Source organism: Mesoplodon bidens (genome assembly GCF_964165515.1).
Source record: "Mesoplodon bidens genome assembly, chromosome: 12".
In the NCBI taxonomy this organism is placed as follows: Eukaryota; Metazoa; Chordata; class Mammalia; order Artiodactyla; family Ziphiidae; genus Mesoplodon; species Mesoplodon bidens.
The window spans coordinates 81458707-81481501 of NC_138168.1; the positions used below are offsets into that span (position 1 = coordinate 81458707).

A 22795-nucleotide genomic window follows, 5' to 3' on the forward strand; every position below is an offset into this window, starting at 1 on the left:
AGTAGCATGACACTAAAACATCTAGTTAAGATACTAACTCAGCACACACATCTTCTTAATAATAATATATTTGGCACGACATGAAAACTTTCCTTTCAGGAATGTGTCAAAAAGCTTTCAAACCAGCTGCCTTCAATCACCCAGACCACTTAACTAGGAGATCCAGATCTGTAATTCACTAAATAAAACCCTAGCTACCCAGAGGAGGTAATGCACCCCCTACCAAACTGTCCAAATAAATGCCAAGACTTGTTTACTCGTTAGCAGGATCTATGGAATAAATGTTAACAAAAATACCCAGGCCCAGTCCTGACACAGTTCCCTATTGTGAGCTATTTTAGTAAAACTTGGCTTCACTGGGATCAGCTTCCTTTTCTGAAAAGAGACCAAACACGAGCTTTTCCTGTTTCTCCTGCTGATACTACTGTAATTTGATTACAGCAAAATGGGCTATTTGTGCAAAAAGCTGTTGCTGCAGCACTTTCCATAAGCCTTTTTTTTTTTTTTTAAATTTATTTATTTTTATTTTTGGCTGTGTTGGGTCTTCGTTTCTGTGCAAGGACTTTCTCTAGTTGTGGCAAGTGGGGGCCACTCTTCATCATGGTGCGCGGGCCTCTCACTGTCGTGGCCTCTCTTGTTGCGGAGCACAGGCTCCAGACGCGCAGGCTCAGTAGTTGTGGCTCACGGGCCCAGTTGCTCCGTGGCATGTGGGATCTTCCCAGACCAGGGCTCGAACCCGTGCCCCCTGCATTGGCAGGCAGATTCTCAACCACTGCGCCACCAGGGAAGCCCTCCATAAGCCTTTTTAAACCTCAAAACTCTGCTTAAAAGACTGAGGAAAGACATATTCAATGAGCATCAGAAATTTCCGGGGAGTGTATTCCTGCTTGTGGTACTCCTCAAACACACAGCCAATGCTTCCAGTCCACTTTCTCTAGCACCACATAGCATGTATAAAGTTGATTTTCAAACAGAGAAAAGAAGAGTGAGGGGCAGAAAAAGGAATAAGGAAAACAACCAGAGAGAAGAAAAAACAAAATGAGAAAAGGATGGTGTGTACCAGGTCAGAGGGAGTTTTCGTTAGAAGAGAGATTGACACAAATCAAAGGTTACCTGGAGTGCAGTTACGGAGGATCGATAGGGGAATGTGCTTTATAAACTCTGTGGTTTAATAAAGCTAAATCCTGCTTTATTATTTCTACCATTCTCTAGCTCTTCATAGCCATAAGTCAAACAGAGAACCTTTAGCTCAGTGCCTTCTATGAACCATCCAAGTAACATACCCAGAAAACTCCCCACTGCAAATCACATGAAGGTAGAAAGGAGCGACAGTCTCTCCTCTCCAGCCCACCCCTGCTTGGCTCACACAACCCCATCCTTCAAGGGTCAGTTCAAGGGCCACCTCCTTCAGGAAGCCTTCTCCAGTGGCCTCAGGGCGAGGTAGGTATCTTTTCCCTGTGCTCCTGGGCTTACTTCTATCACACCAGGTAGAGTATCATTTTATCTGTCAACTAATACTGTAATTGCTGATGGATTTATTCCTCTTTTTCGGTGAGTTACTTGAGAGCAGGCTGCTTTTAATCACTTTTGCATCTCCATTTTTTTGCATTTGTGCCTGACCTTAGTAAATTAATAAATTAATAGCTAGTTGGTAATAAATTAATGCTACAAAGACTGGTCTAGAAAACCAGCTATGTGAAGGCAAACAGCTCAGAGCAGTTCAGTCTCTTACTCAGGAGCACCCTGAAATTCTCTGTAAAGTTGCTATGGATGATTTATCCTAATCCTGGGATCCAGGGGTGACCATTACTGATTGCAGTGCAAATACTCCCATAAAGTATTCTCAGAATCTCAAATAAAATTATTTTATTTATTAGACATTAATAATGTATGTTGTTTCATTTATTTCAGAACACTTGGGCTTCAAATTTTTATATTTTTAATGAGAAAATGAAAGACATTTTAAAAATCTTAGTTTTAATGAGGAGAGTATGTACATGATTAAATAAAAAAATCAATATTGCTTTTCTCCATTTTCTGTATAAGAGATTTTTATTCATTGAAGAAGCTTAGTTCAAAAGCTGATTAGCTCTAAAATTCTTTTCTTTGAATTGTTTTTAAAACACAAGTTTAACATGGGGAAAAAAGAGTTGAAAATGGCCACCAAAAGCCTGTAATTAGAAAGGAGTGAGTCAGCATATAAATCTTAAGCAACATTAGTCAAAGTATATGAAAAAGTAAAAGAAAATACAGGAATAACTTAAGACTAAACAAAATACAACCAAATGAGAAAAAAAGGAAAGTACACAGCTATTATTTCCTTACATTGGCCATATTAATGAAAACAAACTAACCAATTGCTGTTAAGCCCTAGGAGGTATTGTCTACCATTACCCACCCCCTCCCTACCCCAGTCCATCCACCAAACAATAGCTAGAGCATTTCTAAAGCAGAAAATGCATCATAGTATTGTCCTGCTGAAAGTCCTCCAGTAACTGTCCATCATGAGTAGAATATCCATAGTCATCATTATAGCCAAGACAACTCACATGGACCCCTCCCTACCTCTCCAGCAACATCTCCTTCAACCTCCCCTTCCCTCTCCTTTCCAACCACATGGTCTTCTTGCTGTTCCTTGAGCACGTCTCTGGTTCCTTCTGCCTGAAAAGCTCACTGTGGATGTGGGGTTGGCTGACTCCTTCCCATCACTTTGGTCTCAAATCAAATGTCACCTCCTTAGCAGGCTCTTCCCTGACGGTCGTAAGCAAAGCAACATCTTCCCCAACCTCAACCCCAGCCACTCCCTAGAACACTGCCCCAGTTAATGCTTCTTCATAGCATTTATCAGTACTTGAGACTGTTTGAATTACAAATTATTGACTTTTCTTCTACCTAGAACTTAAGATGCTCCAAGGAAGAGGCTGTCCAGCTCAGTTCAGCATCCCCTTCTTTGAAAAATATCTGGCACGTGGTTGATACAGAAAAACAAAGTTGTCAGTGGTTTGTCTGCCTGACTTAGATGATCAAAAAGAGCAAATGAGAGAACATAAAAGATATTCATAATAAAAGGTAAACTTAAGCTTGCAAAGGTTACTTAAGATAGTTCTATTTACTTCTCTGGCACTTGACTTCTTCATTTGTAAAAGATGAGACTTATGAGTCGAATGAAGTCATCCTTCTCAAAGCCAAGTGAAATCACTAGACAAGTGTAAAGTAACTTTCTAATTCAGATGGGGGAATATTTGTATAGCTACAGATCTGTGGAGGAAGTGGATGAAGTCACAATCACCACCCACTCGCCCATTTATCAATCCATTAAATAAATATTTAATTAGGTTCAAATATGTGTTAGACAAGGTCATAGATGTTGCAGGTAAAGAAAAAGATATTGGACACTGCCTCTAACCTTAAGAATTTAATAATTAGATAAATAAACCAGATACACAAAATCTATAATTCAAGGCAGAGACTAACACCATGAAAAAAGTATCCCAGAAAATGCACTACAGAAATATAAAGAGTTTAGAAGAAGGAAAGATCCTCCTGTCTCAGAGGACCAGGGAAGGTTTAATGAAAGAAGTCACATTTAAACCAGTCTTGAAAGATATTTAGAAGGCGGAATTGGGGTGAGAGTGAATGGTTCCTGCAAGTGCAGAAACTTTGTAAATATAGGAACAGGAGCAGGAAAGTCTGGAAAGCTTTGGGGAAATAGGGGGCAGTTTATTGGGCTGCTGAAAAAGGAGGAATCAGCAACAAGACTGTCATGGCAGTTAGAAGTAAACCCAAGGTCCTGAAATACCAAGCCAATGAATTGAGAATTAATTTGATAAGCAATGAGGATTCACGGAAAGGTCTTTTGTTGTTGAATCAATTTATCAGAACTGCACATTAGGAAGACTAATTTGGAAGTGTTTTTTTAAGAGGAGAGAGAGATTAGAGACAAAAAAAAAAGAAAAAGAGGCTGGTATTTCAAAATAGCCTGGGCAAGAGCTAGTGCAAACCCCAACTAGGGCAGGGGTAAACAACATGGAGGCCCGGGAGAGGTTGCGAGACAGCCCCTCTGCCTTGTGACTGACGGCCAGAAGATGAACTGTTAAAACAAGAGGCGAAATGTAAAATCTAATTTTAGAAAAATCTTAAAGTCAGTTAAGTGCTCAACCATAGAACTTAAGAAAATGTTTTGCATCTTGAGGACAGAGGGTAAATTGTTTTTCTACCTTTTCTTTGTAAGTATATGTACTCACTAACAACTTTTCATCCAACTATCTCACTTGAAAGCATTTCTATTATTTTATCATAGTACACGTATCGGAAGATCATGTCTTTTAGTAAACAACTGTGCAAGAGCCATCCTACTAAGATTAAGTTTGAATTTCTAAAATTGATTTTACCCCTTTTTGTGTTTAATCTTTGACCTCTGGCCAATGGGCCAGAGTACACAGGGTTTTTTTCCCATCCTTTGGATATAAAGGAATTGTATTTCTGAAAAAGCATCAAAATATAAGGACTATCATGTTAAAATAATCTGCATGAGCTGCTTAAAACTGGGATATTTATCATCTCTCATATCTGATCCACCTGTAGGTCTGCCTTCCAACTACGTTCAAAATCCAACCATTCCATTTCTCAACTATGACCTCATCCCAGTCATCACGTTCACTACACTAGATTACTGCACACTCCCCCTTGGACTTCTTTGCTTCTATACTTTCCCCCTATGACACAGGGTCTTTCCCCACAGCAGCATGAGTGGCCCTTTTAAAATAGAGATCAGTCACATCACTCTTCTGCTCAAAACTTCCAAAGGCAAAGGAACTCAAAACATCCAAGTCCTTAATGGTCCACAGGCCCCATACATATGGACACAATTACCCTCCAACCTCATTTCCTGCAACTCTCACCTTGGTTCACCCTGTTCCAGCCATACTGGCCTCTTTGCATTGCCATCTATGCACCAAGGAGATCTGGACTCTAACTGCTCCCTTTGCTTGGAAAACACCTTCCCTGAATATCCACCTGGCTGACTCTTACACCACCTTTCAAGAGTTTTGCTCAGATCTCAACTCTCACTCAGGCCAATCCTGGTTCCCCTATTCATTCTCACAAACTGTCCTGACCCCCTCAGCTCCACTTCTTCTACTGACCTAGCAGATAACTTACTTATGTTGATTGTTTATTTTCAGTCTCCCTCAATCAGAAGTTTGGCTACATGAAGAAATAAATCTTTGTTCATTAACTGTTGTGTCCCAAGTACTATTTAGAACAGTAGCTCTCAATAAATATTTGTTAAATGAATGAATAAGCATATAAGCACAGCTCAAGTTTTTTTTAAAAGCAAGAACTTGGGAAAGGTTTGGGTGTTTTTGGTTTTTGTTTTGTTGTGTTTTGTTTTCTTGCCTAGGCTTATATAGCTCAGTCATGGCTAGCCTATGCCAGATTGAGCCAAAACAATAAGCTGCTTCATGCTCTGGATAAAAGTTACCATGATTTTTAAAATTTCATCTGTTTAGATAAAAAGCTTAAGTGTTATTTTAACCAAGTGTCTGGCATGTCTGTTTTTCAGAAACAAGAGAAAACAAAACCAAAATCTGCCTGGGAAATACACGAGCAGGAGCAACATACTCTGTTTCTAAGGAAAATAAAATCTAACTGTTCAACATTTATCTGTTTCTAATACATTTCTTCAGAAAAAATAATGTTAGCCTTAGTGGTCTTCAAAAAAATGCTTAACTTCTTAGAACTTTAAGGAATAACATTTGATTGACGTTTAGAATGACATTCTAAAGAATACTCCCACTTCAATGACCTAACCTACTGGTCTCACATCCATCCCTTCATTTATTTGCTTTGAAACAAGCATTCTCTGGGCTCCTGCTCTAACATTATGTAAGACTATCATTGTATAATGCAATTGAGCCATGATCCTTCATCTAAGAAGACAACTTTGTTGCTTTTACTTTCATCCAGTAGAGTTCTAGATGCCTGACAATGCTCTTTGTAGTCTGTGATATAGTTTGCCATTATAAAACTGAAAATCACAGTATTTTAGAACAAAACTAAATCATATGAGACAGACAAAAATGGAGAGACACAGAGAAACAGAGATGAAGGCAAAAAGAAACTAAACAGAAATACAGGCGTCTCTATTAAACCAGCAAGGCACATCTATTTCATTTTTTCTAAATGCAGAAACTGATTTTAAAAGAGGAGATAGACTATTTCAAGGGAAAACTATATTAAGAGAGGTTATATTGTAAATATAGTTCAAAAATTGGTCGACGTTTTACCAAAGTTTAATTTTATTTATGTCTTGCTTAACTTTGGCTAATCCTATTTAATAGATTTTTAATAAATATTCATTCAATAAATATTTATTTCTGGTCTCAGCTGCTAGCCAAATAAATTAGAAAAGTGGCCACAATTCCCCACTGACAGCAGATAAAAACAGTAGAAGTCATTATTTAAATTATATTAACACCTTAAACCCAGGAACTGGCAAATAAAGATTGAAAACCTTATCACACAAAACAGAAAACTCTGGCAGAAGAGGTCTGGTAAGTGAAGGAGTTGCAGTAACCTATTAGAACTTATAGTTGTTCGGGTCCATGGATGAGCGAGTGTCACAGTAGAATGGAAAGAGCATATGCTATAAAGCTAGACAGACCGAGGTTCCCATCTCAGGTGCTCCATTTACTGGGGGTATGACCAGGTCATTCTACCTCTCTGAACCTCTGTTTCCTAATCCATGAAATGAGATAGTAATATCTATGTCCTCATGACCTGGGAATAGGAAACAATATGTAAGCCAGAAACAAAGACGCCAACCACAACGGAAGTGATGGATAAACCTGACACACAGAAATCAAGAGCATCTGTCAACAAAAAGAAACAGAGTTTAAAAAATATAAAAGCCACAGACTGGGAAAGAAGATCTGCCTCATTTTTAACTGACAAAGGACTAATGTACAGATTAATAAAGAAATCCTATAAATCCAAAATAATAGTAGTAAGACAGCTACAAATGTACAAAAGACTTGAGATGCTTAACAGAACAGAAAATCCAAATATCAAAAAAAAACATGAAAAGATGCTTGACCTCATTAGTAATCAGGGAAATGCAGATAAAATAATACTGCATTTCAGGGTTATCTGAGGGCAGTAAATGATTATATATTTAAAGTACCTTTATAAGTGCTGGTGTATGGTAGGTATAAAAGCCATAAATCAACCTCGCCAAAGATCTTTGCTTGACTCCTTCTACGTGCCATCGCTATAACGCCCATGAACATCCAAATATAAAGCAACTCTCCATAGCCTTAACGTCCGTTAATAACCTGAACTTACACTGGATGCTTCCAAAGCTTAGACTCAAACTTGGACTTCTCTCTAGTAAATATACTGAATCATTCCATACCCAGATTTAATGCACTACCCCACTCCTGGCTTCCTGCTCTCTTTCTGATTCTAATTTTCTCTTCATGTTATTGCCTTCATCCCCTTTACATTCATTTTACATCATTAGAGTGCATGCACCTAGGCAAGGTAATTTCAATTCTTTCTGAGAACAAGTAGGATATAAATAAACATTATAAAACCAATCTTTGCAAGCATTGGCCTATTACCTAGAAGTCCTTTGCATTACCATGAATCCTCTGAGCATAATACATCTGTGGGTCACACACAAATGCACTGAATTTGTCATATAAATGGGTTGCTATAGAGAAGGCTCAAAATCAGCACCCTGAGAACTGCACTTGCTCTTTGGCAAGTACCTTAACTTAGCGTCCTCTAAAAATGTATTAGTCAAAGTAGTTTCTACCCAACTGGAAGGAACGACATCCACACACTTGATCGATGACCAACAGACCAGTTAGGACGGTACGTACCAAAGGAGAGAGAGTCTCCGCAGAGTAATGAGGGGGTCGTGTCTCGACAGCTATTTCGGGATCTTCCTGTTCACTCTCACTGTAGCATTCTATAACAAAAAGGAAAACGCTGAATGTTTCAGCACTGTCATCACTTACTCCATAATGCATGAGCAGAGGTTCTTCTCCATCTGGCTATTGCATTTCCAACCCAATTCAGAAAGCACTTATCTAGTGAGCTACCTGATACATAAGAGTTTCCCTCTGTGAGGGTTTCTGCCCTCAAAGAGTGTCCAATAAGCAGAAAGACGACTAACCATAGCTCAGGGAAAATGAAACTAATTCCTCAAAAGAGGTGTGAGTCATACACCAAGGGAGCATAAAATCAGTAGTGATTAATTTTGAGCATAGGAATCTCAATGAGCTGAAAATGGCAGGATAAGTAAACCATCAATGGTGCACACAGAGTAATAGGAGTACCAGGCTGAGGACACAGACTGAGCCAAGTATTCAGAGTCCCCTACGGGACAGGGTGGAAAACAAAGGTTGCTTGAGGCCATATCATAGAAGGCCTTACATACCAGGAAAAGGAGAAGGTTTTTCTGTAGTTACTTTTTGCTCACAATCTATAAATATACTTCAAATATATAATGGGTGTTTATTTTATGGAAAAGAAGACCAAGGAGATGATTAGGACACTGATTTCACAGTATTGCATTACACTTCTTTATTGTTTTAAATCAAGTTGTCACTTTTTCATTTCTAAATTTAAGATTTTATGATTTTGTTCTCCAAAGCTATAACTCCCTACTTCCAACTTCCAAGTTTTATGCGGTCTGAGCATTTCAGAAATAGTGTCAGCTCTGTGACCCTGGCACCTAAATCCTCTTTCTTCTCAATATTAAGGGGTAACTTCATCATTAAGAAGAATTAGACTCTTGTAGCTTTTGAACCCTGAAAGCTACAGACTGAGCTAAAAATATGGCCTCTGTCCCAATCTGACATTCAGGCTCCTGGTACAAACTTAGGGTAATTAGTCTCAGCACACACCTGGTGGAAATACTAAAATATCAGAGAGGAAACAGTGGGCTGAAAGTTATGTCTCAAACATGACGAGATCATGTCTATGAGTAAGAATTCAGTAAGTGGGGCAATAAAACATTTGCATTGGCAATTGGTTGAGATCTCAGTGAAGCCTACAGCTGCTAACGTGTGGGTGAAGTGTGAAAAGTGTTCTTAGCCAGCATGGGAAGCTCTATTCCATGTTGGTGAGCTTGTGTGTCTATGTCTGTCTATACATATTTTCAGATAATTTTAAATAACAAAGTATGGTTCATTAGAACAAGACTATACATAGAACTTGACATTGTATTTTTACCCTATTCTAATATTCTTGATAAATTTTCAGAAATTGAAAATAGAACATACCTTCATCCTTTGTAGTGGATTCAAGATGGATTATAGCTGATTCAAATTTGTTTAACCACCTAAAATTCAAATAGAAAATGAATGTTTGACCAGAGACACTGGTTCCCAACATATTCACCTTTACGCTAGACCCTAAAGGAAGGTCTTGTACCAGACTTTATAATAAAATTAAGTCAGAGTGCTATGGTCAGTCTAAACATTTCTAGAAACAGCCTAAGTTTGTGGTATGGAAACCTAAGACCTCTGGCTTCACAATACTGTCCATACTTAGGGCATTTTTGTCAGATAAGAAATGAGGTGGCCAGCTAGTTAAAGTGGGCAACTAAATTAGATATTCTAAATATACGAACAAATATACGTTTTGTAATTGTGTATTTGAAATTCTTATCAACCATCAAAATGAATTTCTTAACTTGACCTTTAAAGTTCTATCTCTTTAATTCTTAAAATGTAAGCTTATTTCACACACACACACAAAATGAAGATGATCTATTTTTAAACCACAATCTTTATATTAATCAGTAAAAAGATCTGGCCAGAGCTTCACACTTATTCCTAAGCTGGGGAAAATTTCAATTTCTTGAAAAATTTTATGCAAGGTAAAAATTGACAATGTCTCATCTTCCGTTGATTTACCATTTTATTGGCAATGAATTTCAACTACCCATCAATAATGAAAAAAGAACTAGACAAACCTTAAGGAACACAAACTTGGCTTATGACTTCAGGCCACTGTAGTTCCTTTTCAAGGGTTCAGTTAGAAACTTATTTTAATACAAAAAAGACACAAAATGTATCTATTTCATATGTTCCTAGCTATATAACCTTCTATTTAAAGGGAAAATATCATTTTGGGATAGCGATAATCTAAGTGATTTATTTCCCACTTCTTTCCAGTTTTCTTTATTTTTAAAAAATATCCCATAATGGGTATTCATCTTTTTATGAAACATAAGTAGCCTAAGTCAATCAATATCAACAAAATGATAATAATAATGCTATGCATTTATTGATTCACCTATATGTTTTATTTTTTCTAGTCCTGTAATTCCTGGTAAATTACCCAGCTACACCCCTACCATAGCACAAATATTGCACATTCCCAAGTCTGCAATTGTCAACAAATTAGGAACCCTTACCCAACCCTCATCCTGCCATGGTCTTGCTGTATTGATTATTTTTTAACAGGAAATATGTAATAAATTTTATTTTTAAAAATAAATAAAATAGAACTGCCTACAAGACGGAAGATGAGCTCGAGCCTCATTTAGAAAGTCCCCTTTTGCACCATGATAAACATGAGTCTCTCATGGCCACTTAAAACTGGACCAATACCTGGGCCCAGATCATGCCATAGGAACTGAAAAATGCTCATCAAGACTCAGTAGAAAAATAAACAAAACTAAGAAACAGAAAATGACCAAAAAAAGTACAAATGGCTAATAAATATATGGAAAAATTCTCAGGCTCAGTAGTATTTTGGGAAATGCATAGGAAATTATTTTTCACCACTAGATTGGCAAAAATTTTAAATATTGCTGATTTCTATTAGATTTTAGGAAAAACATTCTCATCCTTTGTTGAGTTGACCATGAAAAACTGGAACAGCCAATATTAAGCAGGTAATTTGATGATACTATTCAAAACATGAATTTTCATCCCCTTCGCCCAATAATCCTAATTATAAATATCTATCCTACAAAACACACCTTCATGTACATAAGTAAATGTGGAAGAATATTAATTCAACAAGGCTTGCAAAGGCAAAAAGAAAAAACTGATACAGTATAATTGTCCATTAACAGGAAAACGGATAAAGTATGGTACCAATTCCAAAAGTACCATGTTATTAAGAAGCTAATAAAAAGACTGAGATGGGGTGGGGGGCCTTGTAATGACCTGGAAAAATCCTAACATACTACTAAGTGAAAAAAGCAAGTACAAAACAAAGTGTTTATCCTGATTCAATGTGCTTCTAAAACTATATATTTGCATATGTATTATACAAGACTTGGTATGCAAAGAAAAGCCTCAGAAAGGACATAGTCATATTGTGAAAAGTGGCTTTATCTTAGGGAAAGAAGTAGAACGGGAAGGTAAAGTTGGGAGAATGGGAAGGTTTTCACTTTACATACTTCTGTATTACATGATTCTTTACAAGAATATGTTTTATGCATTACTCAACTAAAAGAAACACTTAAAAGTACATTTTAAAAAAATGATCAGGGGCTTCCCTGGTGGCGCAGCGGTTGAGAGTCCGCCTGCCGATGCAGGGAACATGGGTTCGTGCCCTGGTCTGGGAAGATCCCACATGCCACAGAGCGGCTGGGCCCGTGAGCCATGGCCGCTGAGCCTGCGCGTCTGGAGCCTGTGCTCCGCAACGGGGAGAGGCCACAACAATGAGAGGCCCGCGTACCGCCAAAAACAAACAAACAAACAAACAAACAAAAAAAACTGATCAGGTAAAGCACAATGAATTTAATGGCTCACTAATTCCTAGTTTATTCCTGATTTCATAATTGTACAAGCTGACCCTGCCCGCAAAACAATCATCTCAAAGTGAAATAGACAAACTTCTTTTTTTAACATAACAAGACAAAAAACTGGATGAATTGAGAATGCCCGAAATAAGAAAAGACGTTTCTAAGTTCCTTTCCAGATATAGCAAAAGAGTATTGAACAGTAAAGCAGATTCCTCTCAGCCCTTACCCAAAACTCATATACGTTTAATTGCCACCATCAGTTACTTTCTGGGAAAAACTAGTGATTGTTCAGAATCCTGTTTGTTTTCTTTCTAGAACCCATGGGGTTGGAGTACCTCCTTTGCTAAGCACTTTTTAAAAAAACCATCCAGGCAGTAGCAAACTTTCTATTTGTGTCTAAATAGATGTATGCACAAAAAGACATATTTACATAAAAGAAGATGACAGATGTTTCCTGGGAGTTTGTTGTATGTTAACTGGATGTGAATGTGTGTGTTGAAGAAGCACAAGTGTTAAGAAACTGATGTACAAAATGACATTTTTCTCACAAACACCATCTGAGAAAGGCAGCTACCACCAGTCTTTGTTTAGAAACCAACCCTTTCATTACCTTTCATTACTTACCCCTATACTTGTAAATTGAGGGTCCCTGCAGAACACACAGTGCTTCTATTAAACTTAACTACCTTTTCCTTCATCATCACTGAGAGAAATGTCACCACCCAAAAAGGCAGTTTCCCAAGGAGGTGAAATTCTGAAACAGGATCCATCTCTCCAAATACCACTCCCTCCTTCCCTAGCACCTCTGCATCTCACTAAGAAATACCTAGATGCACTCCATCCTAACTTAAATAGACCTCATCAGTAAGAAAGGAAGCTCTTCAGGGGCTACTGCAGAACAAAGCTTTAGGGCTTCCTTGGTGGCGTAGTGGTTGAGAATCTGCCTGCTAATTCAGGGGACACGGGTTCAAGCCCTGGTCTGGGAGAATCCCACATGCCGCGGAGCAACTAGGCCCGTGAGCCACAACTACTGAGCCTGCGCTACTGGAGCCTGTGCTCCGCAACAAGAGAGGCCACGATAGTGAGAGGCCCCGCGCACCGTGATGAAGAGTGGCCCCCGCTTGCTGCAACTAGAGAAAGCCCACGCACAGAAACGAAGACCCAACACAGCCAAAAATAAAAATTAAGTAATTAATTTAAAAAAAAAAGCTTTAACCCCCGCCTGCCTACTCCTGTGGGAGAAGGAAGAAGTTAACTTGCAGGCCGCAAGGGATTCTGCATTGTTGGCTATTAGAAAAAACCATCTTCAGAATAATAAAGCTTAATAACGACATTATAAATGAAAAATTATGATACATTAATTGTGATACATTCAGGCACAGACAAAATGGGCCATTTATTTATGAGTAGCCAGACGGACAATTTTTGAGTATAAAGGTCACTGAGAGATTCAAATATATGGGTCATGACACCTCACATTCAAATTTCAATTTTACATCTTGTTTGTAAGCTGGAAAGATAAACAAATACTAAAATAATTTCAAGTAAAATTAACAGATCTTCACAGCATAGATAGGCTATGAGATCTTGGCTTTCATAACTATAAAAGGCTTTGGTTTAACAGTCAAATAGGCAGAGTGTGTAGCTAATACTCATCAACTGTACTTGCCTTAGATAGAGCTCTGCAAAGGGAGTATGTTGAAAAGTGAAGATAAATGGACCAGAAATGTAAACAAAAACTGGAGGAGTGGGTGGGCAGGGAGCTACATAACTCTGATGTGTGATTGAGAAAGCACATCTGCCTGAAATAGAGCCGACTCAGATAATCTTGTAAGGGTCTCACACTTTTACTGGCTTAAAATGTGTTTCACTGTGTAGGTAGAGAAATTCGGTAACAAAACCCTTCGCAGTCATTGTTTTTCTGGTAAACTCAGTCTTACTCTGCCCTTGTTGGAGAGAACAGAACGACTTTGAAAGAACCAGTCACAGGATGAATGGGAAGGATGTGGACCGGACGAAAGCTGGAGATACAAGAAGCTGTTTGGGAGAAGCCAGGCGCCAAGGGAGCCTATGGGGGTGGGGAGAGGTTGCTGACGGGCAGCCCTGTTTCACCACCATTAAAGTTTAGAAAGGACCACTTGGCATTGATGGATGGCTCGGCTCCGGACAGACACTCACTACTATATGATTCCAAGGACCGCTGGGCAAGACATTAAGCTTTCCACGCACCTAGACCTTGCTAGTCAATAGGATTTAGCGTTACCAACACAAATAAAAAGAGAAATAAAGAGCTTTGACTGTGAAATTTTTATCTCCTCCTTTTGTGTATCTGCTCTTATTTTTCTCAGATGCTTGAGAAAGCTGGTGGGGGGGGGGGAGTTAAAAGTCGAAAAGAGGATAGAAACAACTTCTTTCCTTGTCCAAGTAAATTAAAGACTTGTTTGGAAGACGCCGTTGTCAGTACCTTGCTTTGTGATTTCTAACGCTGGGTTCCCTAACTTTCTCTGGTAAAGAGCAATTCCGCCCTCATCTAAAGGTTTGTGGTGGCGAGATAAACGCAGGGAACAGATGAGAATGCTTCTAGGGAGAAAAGGCTTCCCTGGGGATATGGTGTAAGGTATTCTCTGAGTGTGTGTGTGTGTGTGTGTACTCTTGCTCATACATGTTTAGTAAAAGGCAGTATTTTTTTCCTTTACATTTCTAAAGCAAGAGGCCAAAGAGAAATTACAGAGAACAGATAGATAAGAAAATCATTATGTCTAAATAAATTAATATGAGGGGTGGGATAAGGAGGGTGGGAGGGAGGCTCAAGAGGGAGGGGATATGGGGACACGTGTATGCATATGGCTGATTTGCTATCTTGTGCAACAGAATCTGACACAGTATTGTGAAGCAATTATACTCCAATAAAGATCTGTTAGGCTTCCCTGGTGGCGCAGTGGTTGCGAGTCCGCCTGCCGATGCAGGGGACATGGGTTCGTGCCCCGGTCCGGGAAGATCCCACATGCCGCGGAGCGGCTGGGCCCATGAGCCGTGGCCGCTGAGCCTGCGCGTCCGGAGCCTGTGCTCCGCAACGGGAGAGGCCACAACAATGAGAGGCCACCATACCGCAAAAAAAAAAAAAAAAAAAGATCTGTTAAAAGATAAACTGATTAATTAATTAATAGATATAAATATATAATTAAATATAAAAATATAAATAGATTAAAATAGATTAAACGATAAGCTCTGTGAATGGAGGGAATATGTCTATATGCTTCACATCTAGTGCCTAGGATCTGCTGCAAGGAAGCGCATAATAGTTATTCCATACATATATATTTTTTTCATACATATATTTTTAATTAATTAAGTGAAAGTAATAAGAAACACTGAATTCTGAGACTAGGACTTAAATTAAATAGAATGCCCTCTGATGCCTCAAGCACCTTAAATATATAGAGCCTCATCCAAGTAACAGCAACTGCGATCACACTGTAATCTAAACCAGCAGGGGATGTCGCAAGACGAGTAATGCTCTACCAGTATATTCCACTTACTTAAACTGGGCAAACAGGAAATGGAGTTAGGGATATATATTTATATTAGAGGTACTCTAAACAAAGATGTTTTGCAAAATTTGGGGATAGAACATGGAGGGATGATAACCATGAATCATCATGATAATCACACAGCACATATGAAATGCTGCAGAGATATTTTTCGTGTAGAATTCTGAATGCTGTGAGATCGGTTACACAATTCTTTCAAGCCTTTCTCCCTGTGATGCTGATTCTCATATTAACATTTTCTTATAATGTCTTCTATTCCTTTCTCAACTTACTGGTTCCCTCAGAAGAACCTTATTACTTCTTCCTAAAATAGCCATTTTGATCTGTGTAGTTCTCCAAAATGCTTCTAAATACTAGAAAAGAAAGCAAGAAGACTTTAAACTGCTAAGGAGATTAATCCTTAAAGCAGCAGAAATAAAAAAATAATAATTGATATGCACATGTGCTTAAAATTCAGACACCTGACCAAAGTAATTGGATTTAGTGATGTTTCTCTACTTACAGGTTCATTTCCTGCACATTCTCAGCTGCAAAATAAAAGGTCTTGATCTGTGGATGGCTGATCTTAAAAGCACTTGAAGGGGGAAAAGCATAGACACATAAGAAATTAGAAGTTAGTGTAGCCAACAATGTAGTCGAAAGTAAAACAGTCAAATACAAGTATGGTAAGTTCATCTGCTTTCTTTGTTAATTTACAAAAACAAAAGTTTTAATTACGTTAAATACCTATTGTCTAATCTCTATTTTATGTAGACAGCAGAGGGGTAATTCATCATGTCAGGACATCCAGACCAGGACTGAGTCGTGGCTGATCAATAGTTTCTATTTAAAACATATGGATATATTCTTTTATTTTCATTTGCTGTTTTGCTATAAATAGACAATAAATTAAAATATAAAGTGATAGATGTATCACTTCAAAATACTCAGATCAATTCCTTCAAGCAAAGTTTTCATTCAAATTCAATCAAGCATATACAATAATTGTATTTACAGAAAAACAATCATGTATAAAACTACACTGTGAAAACACATCAAAAACTTTATCCAATCTATTCTCTATTAGTAAAGGAAAAATATAAGGCAGATTTTTCGTTTAAAAGAAAAGTATAGAACATTGAAGATAACAAAGTATTTCCTTTTTACCATTTAGACAGGAAGTCCTGCTGTATGGGCCAGAGTTTTTGTAAATGACCAGTGTGGTCAAAACCACAACCTCGTGTATCACTAAAGATAGGAAGCTATATCAGAATGGCAAAGACCTAAAGCCAACACCAGTTTATTCATTAAAAGAAAAACTAACCAATTGCTGCCACTAGGAACACAGGTCAATAGGGAACTGACCCACTTTAATAAAACAGGAAAAGATATCAAAAGCAGAATAAAGAATAAGTAAAAGGTGAAGAGGACACATATGCAAAATGCAGCTGGATCCTATCATGGGAAGAGCACTTAACTGGGAGTCTGGATAGCTGGTCTGGAGTCATGGGCTGGTGACTCTTGGTTCCCGTCAGCTCTCAAATCTTTTGGACTTCAGTTATATCAGGGGGCTAATCCCCAAGTCTAAGACATCTCAGAGAATTCTATTTCAAGGATGTTACTGACAATTTCATGAACTAAGAAAAATAAACTGGTTTTGTATCATATCTGCAGCTCTGGTGACTCCTATGTAGTCATTCTCTTTACAAGGACACAGCCTTGACATCTCATCACCCTGCCAGTCCTGGATGGCAGCTTGCTTTTCATTGGATCATAGACACCATCATTAATAGCATGCCCTGCCAGGGCTCCGTGGGGTTTTAAAATCCATCTGCTCCACAAAATGAAATTCCAGAAAACAAGAGGTTAAAAGCTTCTATTATTGTTTGGGGTTCTAACCCATAAAGTCAAAATTCTCAGACACTTGAATGTCACCATCATTAACTTCCAAATCACCTTATCACCTGAGGAACATTATAAAGAGATGTTGTCCTGGCTACATATTTTGTGGAAAATGATAGAAAACTTACTGCTTTTTCTTGCATTCAGACGCTCTCTCTACAGTGAAATCAGGCAGGTTGATAAATCCATCAGCTTTCTCTGACTGAAACAAATACATACACAAACATGAATAAAAGTGTCCATCTTAGCAGTTCACTTATTGAGATCATATATGTTGAATAGAGATAGAGTAATTGAAATGGAGGTGTGTCAAAAGATACCCCTCTGGGCTTCCCTGGTGGTGCAGTGGTTGAGAGTCCACTTGCTGATGCAGGGGACACGGGTTCGTGCCCCAGTCCGGGAAGATCCCACATGCCACGGAGCGGCTGGGCCCGTGAGCCATGGCCACTGAGCCTGCGCGTTCGGAGCCTGTGCTCCGCAACGGGAGAGGCCACAACAGTGATAGGCCCAGGTACCGCAAAAAAAAAAAAAAAAAAAAAAAAACCCCTCTGAATCAGCATTGGACTTATCCTAGATACATATTTTTAAGAGGAATTAATATTCTTCTGATAAATCATCCAGAATCTTTCCCTGAGAAGTAACATGGCACAGTTTAGGGACAGCCAAGGTGTGGCACAAGTAGGACCTATCCGACCCCTTTTTGTCTTCCTAGAAAACATCAGAGCTCACCTATCAGAGCTCCACTTCCTGCTATCCTCAGCATCTTTCTCATCCTACTTCTCTCGCAAGCCACAAGCACATAAGAGGGAACCTAATTAGCACGCTATTAGTTGTTATAGGACTTAAGTGAGCTCAGACAAATAAAACACTTAACAGATACTCAACAAACATTGTTTCCTCTCCCAAGTCTTTAGGAAGTTCCTTGGGGGTTAAATCACAGAGCCATGTCTTGGAAAATCTCAGTTCCATAATCAATTCCCAGGAGTTTTTTCTATAAAGGAGAGACAGCAGAGGAAAATGACACTTTTAAGGACGTAGAATGAATGCCACTTTAAAACACCAAGAATTTTATAGGAAATGTAATCATTGTTCCACCTCTAAAAATGTCTTAATCTTTACTTTATGAATAAAATTTAGCTGAACCATAGGAGGCTAGATTGCTTATCATAGACGGAACTCAAATCTTCCATCTACACTGGTGTCTCTGAATGGAGAATTACAACCCACAAGATTAAACATAAAAGAGCCAGTTATTGGGAGAGGAGTAAAAATTGGTTTTGAAAATACAATCTTAATTTTTAGAGTCAGCTAGCTATGAAATCAGCACCATGGGTGCTCTTCATCTGTGTTTCTTTCCCTTATCACCAAATAGGGTGCAACTTGCATTCTTTCTTCAGAAAAACTAAACTGTGAAACTTCCAACCTTAGCCCTGTCCTGTCTTCTCTTTCCTACATGAGTCAACTTATCCAAACTCTTCACCTTCTTATGAAACTCAAAACTCAATTCGAAAGGGCACTTCCTTCTTTAAAAATTATACGTTTTTTTCACTCAACTTATTATCTCTCTTTTGATGTATTATTTAATTACTGAATGGTGGTTTCACCAATCCTATCTCAAAGAGAATGTAAAGAACTTGAAAAGAGACTGGGTACGTGAACTTTTTCTACAATGCACAATGCTTCTTGTGAACTCTCAGTTAGCATTATATAAAAGTATAGTGTTTAACATTTATTTTATTGAAGTATGGTTGATTTACAATGTTGTGTTGATTTCTTCTATACAGCAAAGTGATTCAGTTATACATATATATTGATACACTCTTTTTCACATGCTTTTCCATTATTGTTTATCACAGGATATTGAATATAGTTCCCTGTGCTATACAGTAGGATCTTGTTTATCCATTCTATAGATAATAGTTTGCATCTGCCAGTCCCAAACTCCCAAGCCATCCCGCCCCCACCCACACCAAAAGTATAGTTTTAAAAAACTATTTTAGGCTCCAGCAATTTCACTTTTAGATATACACTCAAAAGAAGTGAAAACAGGTACTCAAATAAATACATGTACATTCATGTTCATAGCAGTATTATTCACAATAGTCAAAAGGTGGAAACAGTCCAAGTGCCCATCAACAGAGGAACAGATAAATAAATGGTAGTCTATCCATACAATGGAGTGTTATTCAGCCATAAAAACAAATGAAGTACTGATACATACTCTAATGTGGAGGAACCTCGAGAACATTATGCAAAGGGAAAGAAGCTAGACACAAAACATCACATATTGCATGTTTCATTTACATGAAATATCCAGAATAGGTGAATTTATAGAGACAGAACACAGATTAGTGGTTGCCAGGGGCTGGGGGGGAGTAGGGAATAGGGAGCAACTGCTTAAAGAGTATGGGTTTTCCTTTGGGTTGATGAAAATGCTTTGGAACTAGATAGAGATAGTGGTTGCACAATACTGTGAGTATACTAAATACCACTGAATTGTTCATTAAAGAATGGATAACCTCATGTAAATTTCACCTTGATTAAAAAAACCCTATGATAGGCTAGGGTATTTTCATGTAAATTCCTGTAATTATTTTAGAAAGAATAAAACAATTTATACTCACCATTTGTTTCTACTTCCTCCCCTCATTCATTTCTATACCCACTATTCCACAGAAGGGGTAGTTACCATGAACTCCAGTGATTTTCATGTTGCTAAACCCCACTACCTTCTTTAGCCCTCATTTAATTGAAGTCTAGGAACGGACACTACAGCCCACTCCCTCCCTCTTGAAACGCCTCTTATCTTGCTCTTCCGACAACACATTCCTGCTTCCCCCTTTCTCCTCTAACTACTCCTTGCTTTCTTTCATAGGGTCTTCTTCCCCCTGTCTGTTTCTTAAATGTCAGTATTTCCCAGATTTCTAACCACAGGCCTACTCTCTTCTCATTCCAGTACTCTCCACAGGGAATCATACACACACCCATGATTGCATGTATAACCATTGTACACACATATCCAAAACCTATACTTCAAACTCATTTCACTCCTGGTGCTTCTGTCCCAAGATACAACTGCCTAGTGTACCTATTCAATGGGTGTTCCACAGACCCAATATTTGTGCCCCCCCATCCCAAATTCATATGTTGAAGCCCTAAACCCTAAAGTGATGGTATTTGGAGGTGGGGCCTTTGGGAGGTAATTAGGTTTAGATGAAGTCATAAGGGTGAAGCCCTTACTAATCCTATGATGGGATTAGTGCCTTTATAAGAAGAGGAAGAGACCAGTGGTTCCCCCTCTTCTCCCTGCTCCTCCTCCATCTAAGGATATGGCAAGAAAGCAGCTGTCTGCCAACCAGAAAGAAGCCCCTCAGCAGACATGGAATCTGCCAGAACTTGATCTTAGACATCCCAGCCTCCAGAACTGGGAGGAACAAATAGCTGTTGTTGGAGGCACCCAGACTACAGTATTTTGTTATGTGACAGCACAAACTAAGACTCTCCCCAAGAGTGGAAAATCCAAAACCAAACTCATCATTTTACTCCATGAAACGCCTGCTCCTCTTTCTCCTGTGTTCTCCTCTTCAGTGAAAGATATCACTTTCTATCCAGTTATCCCCCCCCCAAAAAAAAGGAAACATGGAACACATCTTTGATGCTTCAATCTCCTTCTCAGCTTCTGTGCAAATAACCACTAAGTTGTATCATTGCGGCATCTGCCACAGCTCTTTAATGCATCCCTTATCCGCCACCTCCTTCAGACCACCATTAACTTTCACCTGAATTACTGCAAAGGTCTTCTAAACCATTATCCCTCTCTCTGGTTCTGTCCTTTCCTCTGATTTAGTGTCCAAATCACAATCACAGCAAATCTTCACTCCATGAACGTCTTTCATTAAAATCCTGTATGGTTCCCAATTGCTCTTAGGCAAAGTCTAAGTGCCTTAGCAGAGTATAAAAGGTGCTGCATGATCAAGCCCTGCTTAATAATACAATTTCATTTCCTCCAGGGTCCCTACCTCTTATTCAACCAAAATAAACAAAAAAATTAAAACACAGAGAAAAATACTTCCATTGAGCTGAATTACAATTAACACCCAATTTATAGCATTATTAGTCTCTAGACAATTTGTTTTCAGTACATGAAGCCCATATTAAATGATAACAACACAAAAGTCAATCAACAAAAAACTAAATACAGATATATGTAAGAGATAAATTTTAAGTCTTCATTTGGGTGGATTCCTTTCCTGCAAAACGGAGATGGCTGAGATTCCTTCAAATAAGAGCCAAAATGAATATGAGTAAAAGATGCTCTAGTATTTCCCCAGTAATGTTTCCTTTATGAGCAAAGGCATTTTTCATTGTACCTAAGACATTCAAGGTGTATTCAAAATCGCAACTGTGTCAAAAATTGTCTTTGCTTATTTGACTTGCAAAAAATGCCTCAAAAATGACAATAACAGTGGGAAAATCCTAAGGAAATGACAGTTTTCTCCTCTTCTTCCTCCTTTCCCTCCTCCACCCCCTCAGATCCCTTGTTCCTTATTGTATTAATTAAATAACTTTCTCAAATGGCATCCTTCCTCTTCAATCATTCCTAAATTTCTGAAAAGTTACTTGAAATTTCTGCATTGGTACCTGCAATTTTTTCTCTGGATTCTAATGTAATAAAAATCTTGTTCTCTTACCAGAAGTATCAAACCATCCTTTGGTCACTGTGCAAACGTGTCTTACCAAATCTAGTCTTAAATTCTGAAACAAGACACTGCTCTTCACTTTGTGATGTGATGTTCTACAATCTTAAATGTGTTCCTCCTCATGTACCCATCCATCCACTTTACCCAGCAACTCTGATTTTGTTCAACTCAGTGAAGCTTCATCTGTAGTTGGTGTATTATGCAGCATTAAACACACATGTTTATCAAAACTGTTTGTGGTTATACATTCATTTATTCAATGAATATTTATTGAGTACCATTTCTTTGTGTCAGGTACCGTGTCAGATACCATGTCAGATATTTGGGCTTTATCAGTGGACAAAACAGACAGAGATCTCTACTTTCAAGGAGAAAAGAGACAATAGCTCAACAAATGAACACATAAATTACATAGCACATGGTAGGCAATAATTGCTATGAAGAAAAGTAAAGGTTATCTAGGTAAAGGGGTTCTGACTGCAAACAGGGTAGGATGCCTTCTGCTCCTAGGCTTATAATGCCCTTCCTCCCTCACTCCCCTAGATATGTCTCCACAAATCAACTTCAGTGTGACCTTCTCCAAAACATTTTCCTGCTCCTCCAAGCCTGGAATTGTGCCCTCTTCTTTGCACCTCAACCCCAGTGGTGGACTTTGCTTACCATACTTCTCTTACTGTCTTTAGTTGTCTAGGTATTCCTCTGGCTCTCCAACAGATGGTGAGCACTTTGGAGGAAACAATTTTGTGTTTATGGTTATATCATTAATTCTTGGGACAAGGTACGTGTTCAACACATGCAAAATAAAGAAATGAGTTTTGTGAATGAATGAATGAATGAATGACAGAAACATGGTCTTTGTCCTCTGACAATAAAGAAAGTGCTAAAAT

General features: G+C 38.4%; 2 protein-coding genes across 4 annotated transcripts in view; one reads left to right on the top strand and one right to left on the bottom strand.

Moving 5' to 3' along the window:
• Positions 1-22795, top strand: part of OPRM1 (opioid receptor mu 1) — a gene marked incomplete at both ends in the record, with an annotated part of 163951 nt that overhangs the window by 114669 nt on the left and 26487 nt on the right. The gene's annotated exons all lie outside the window — the stretch shown is intronic.
• The window catches only part of IPCEF1 (interaction protein for cytohesin exchange factors 1), a 74927-nt gene that overhangs the window by 24929 nt on the left and 27203 nt on the right, over positions 1-22795 (bottom strand). For all 3 annotated transcript variants that reach the window (XR_014017189.1, XM_081250831.1, XM_081250832.1), the window contains exons 3-6: positions 17337-17410; positions 15830-15901; positions 9294-9352; positions 7887-7975 (exon numbers count right to left, since the gene is read on the bottom strand). Coding sequence is in view for 2 of the 3 variants with exons in the window: in XM_081250831.1 (XP_081106957.1) it covers positions 7887-7975; positions 9294-9352; positions 15830-15901; positions 17337-17410 (294 nt within the window). In the remaining variant the exon portion in view is untranslated. The remainder of the gene's footprint in view (positions 1-7886; positions 7976-9293; positions 9353-15829; positions 15902-17336; positions 17411-22795) is intronic.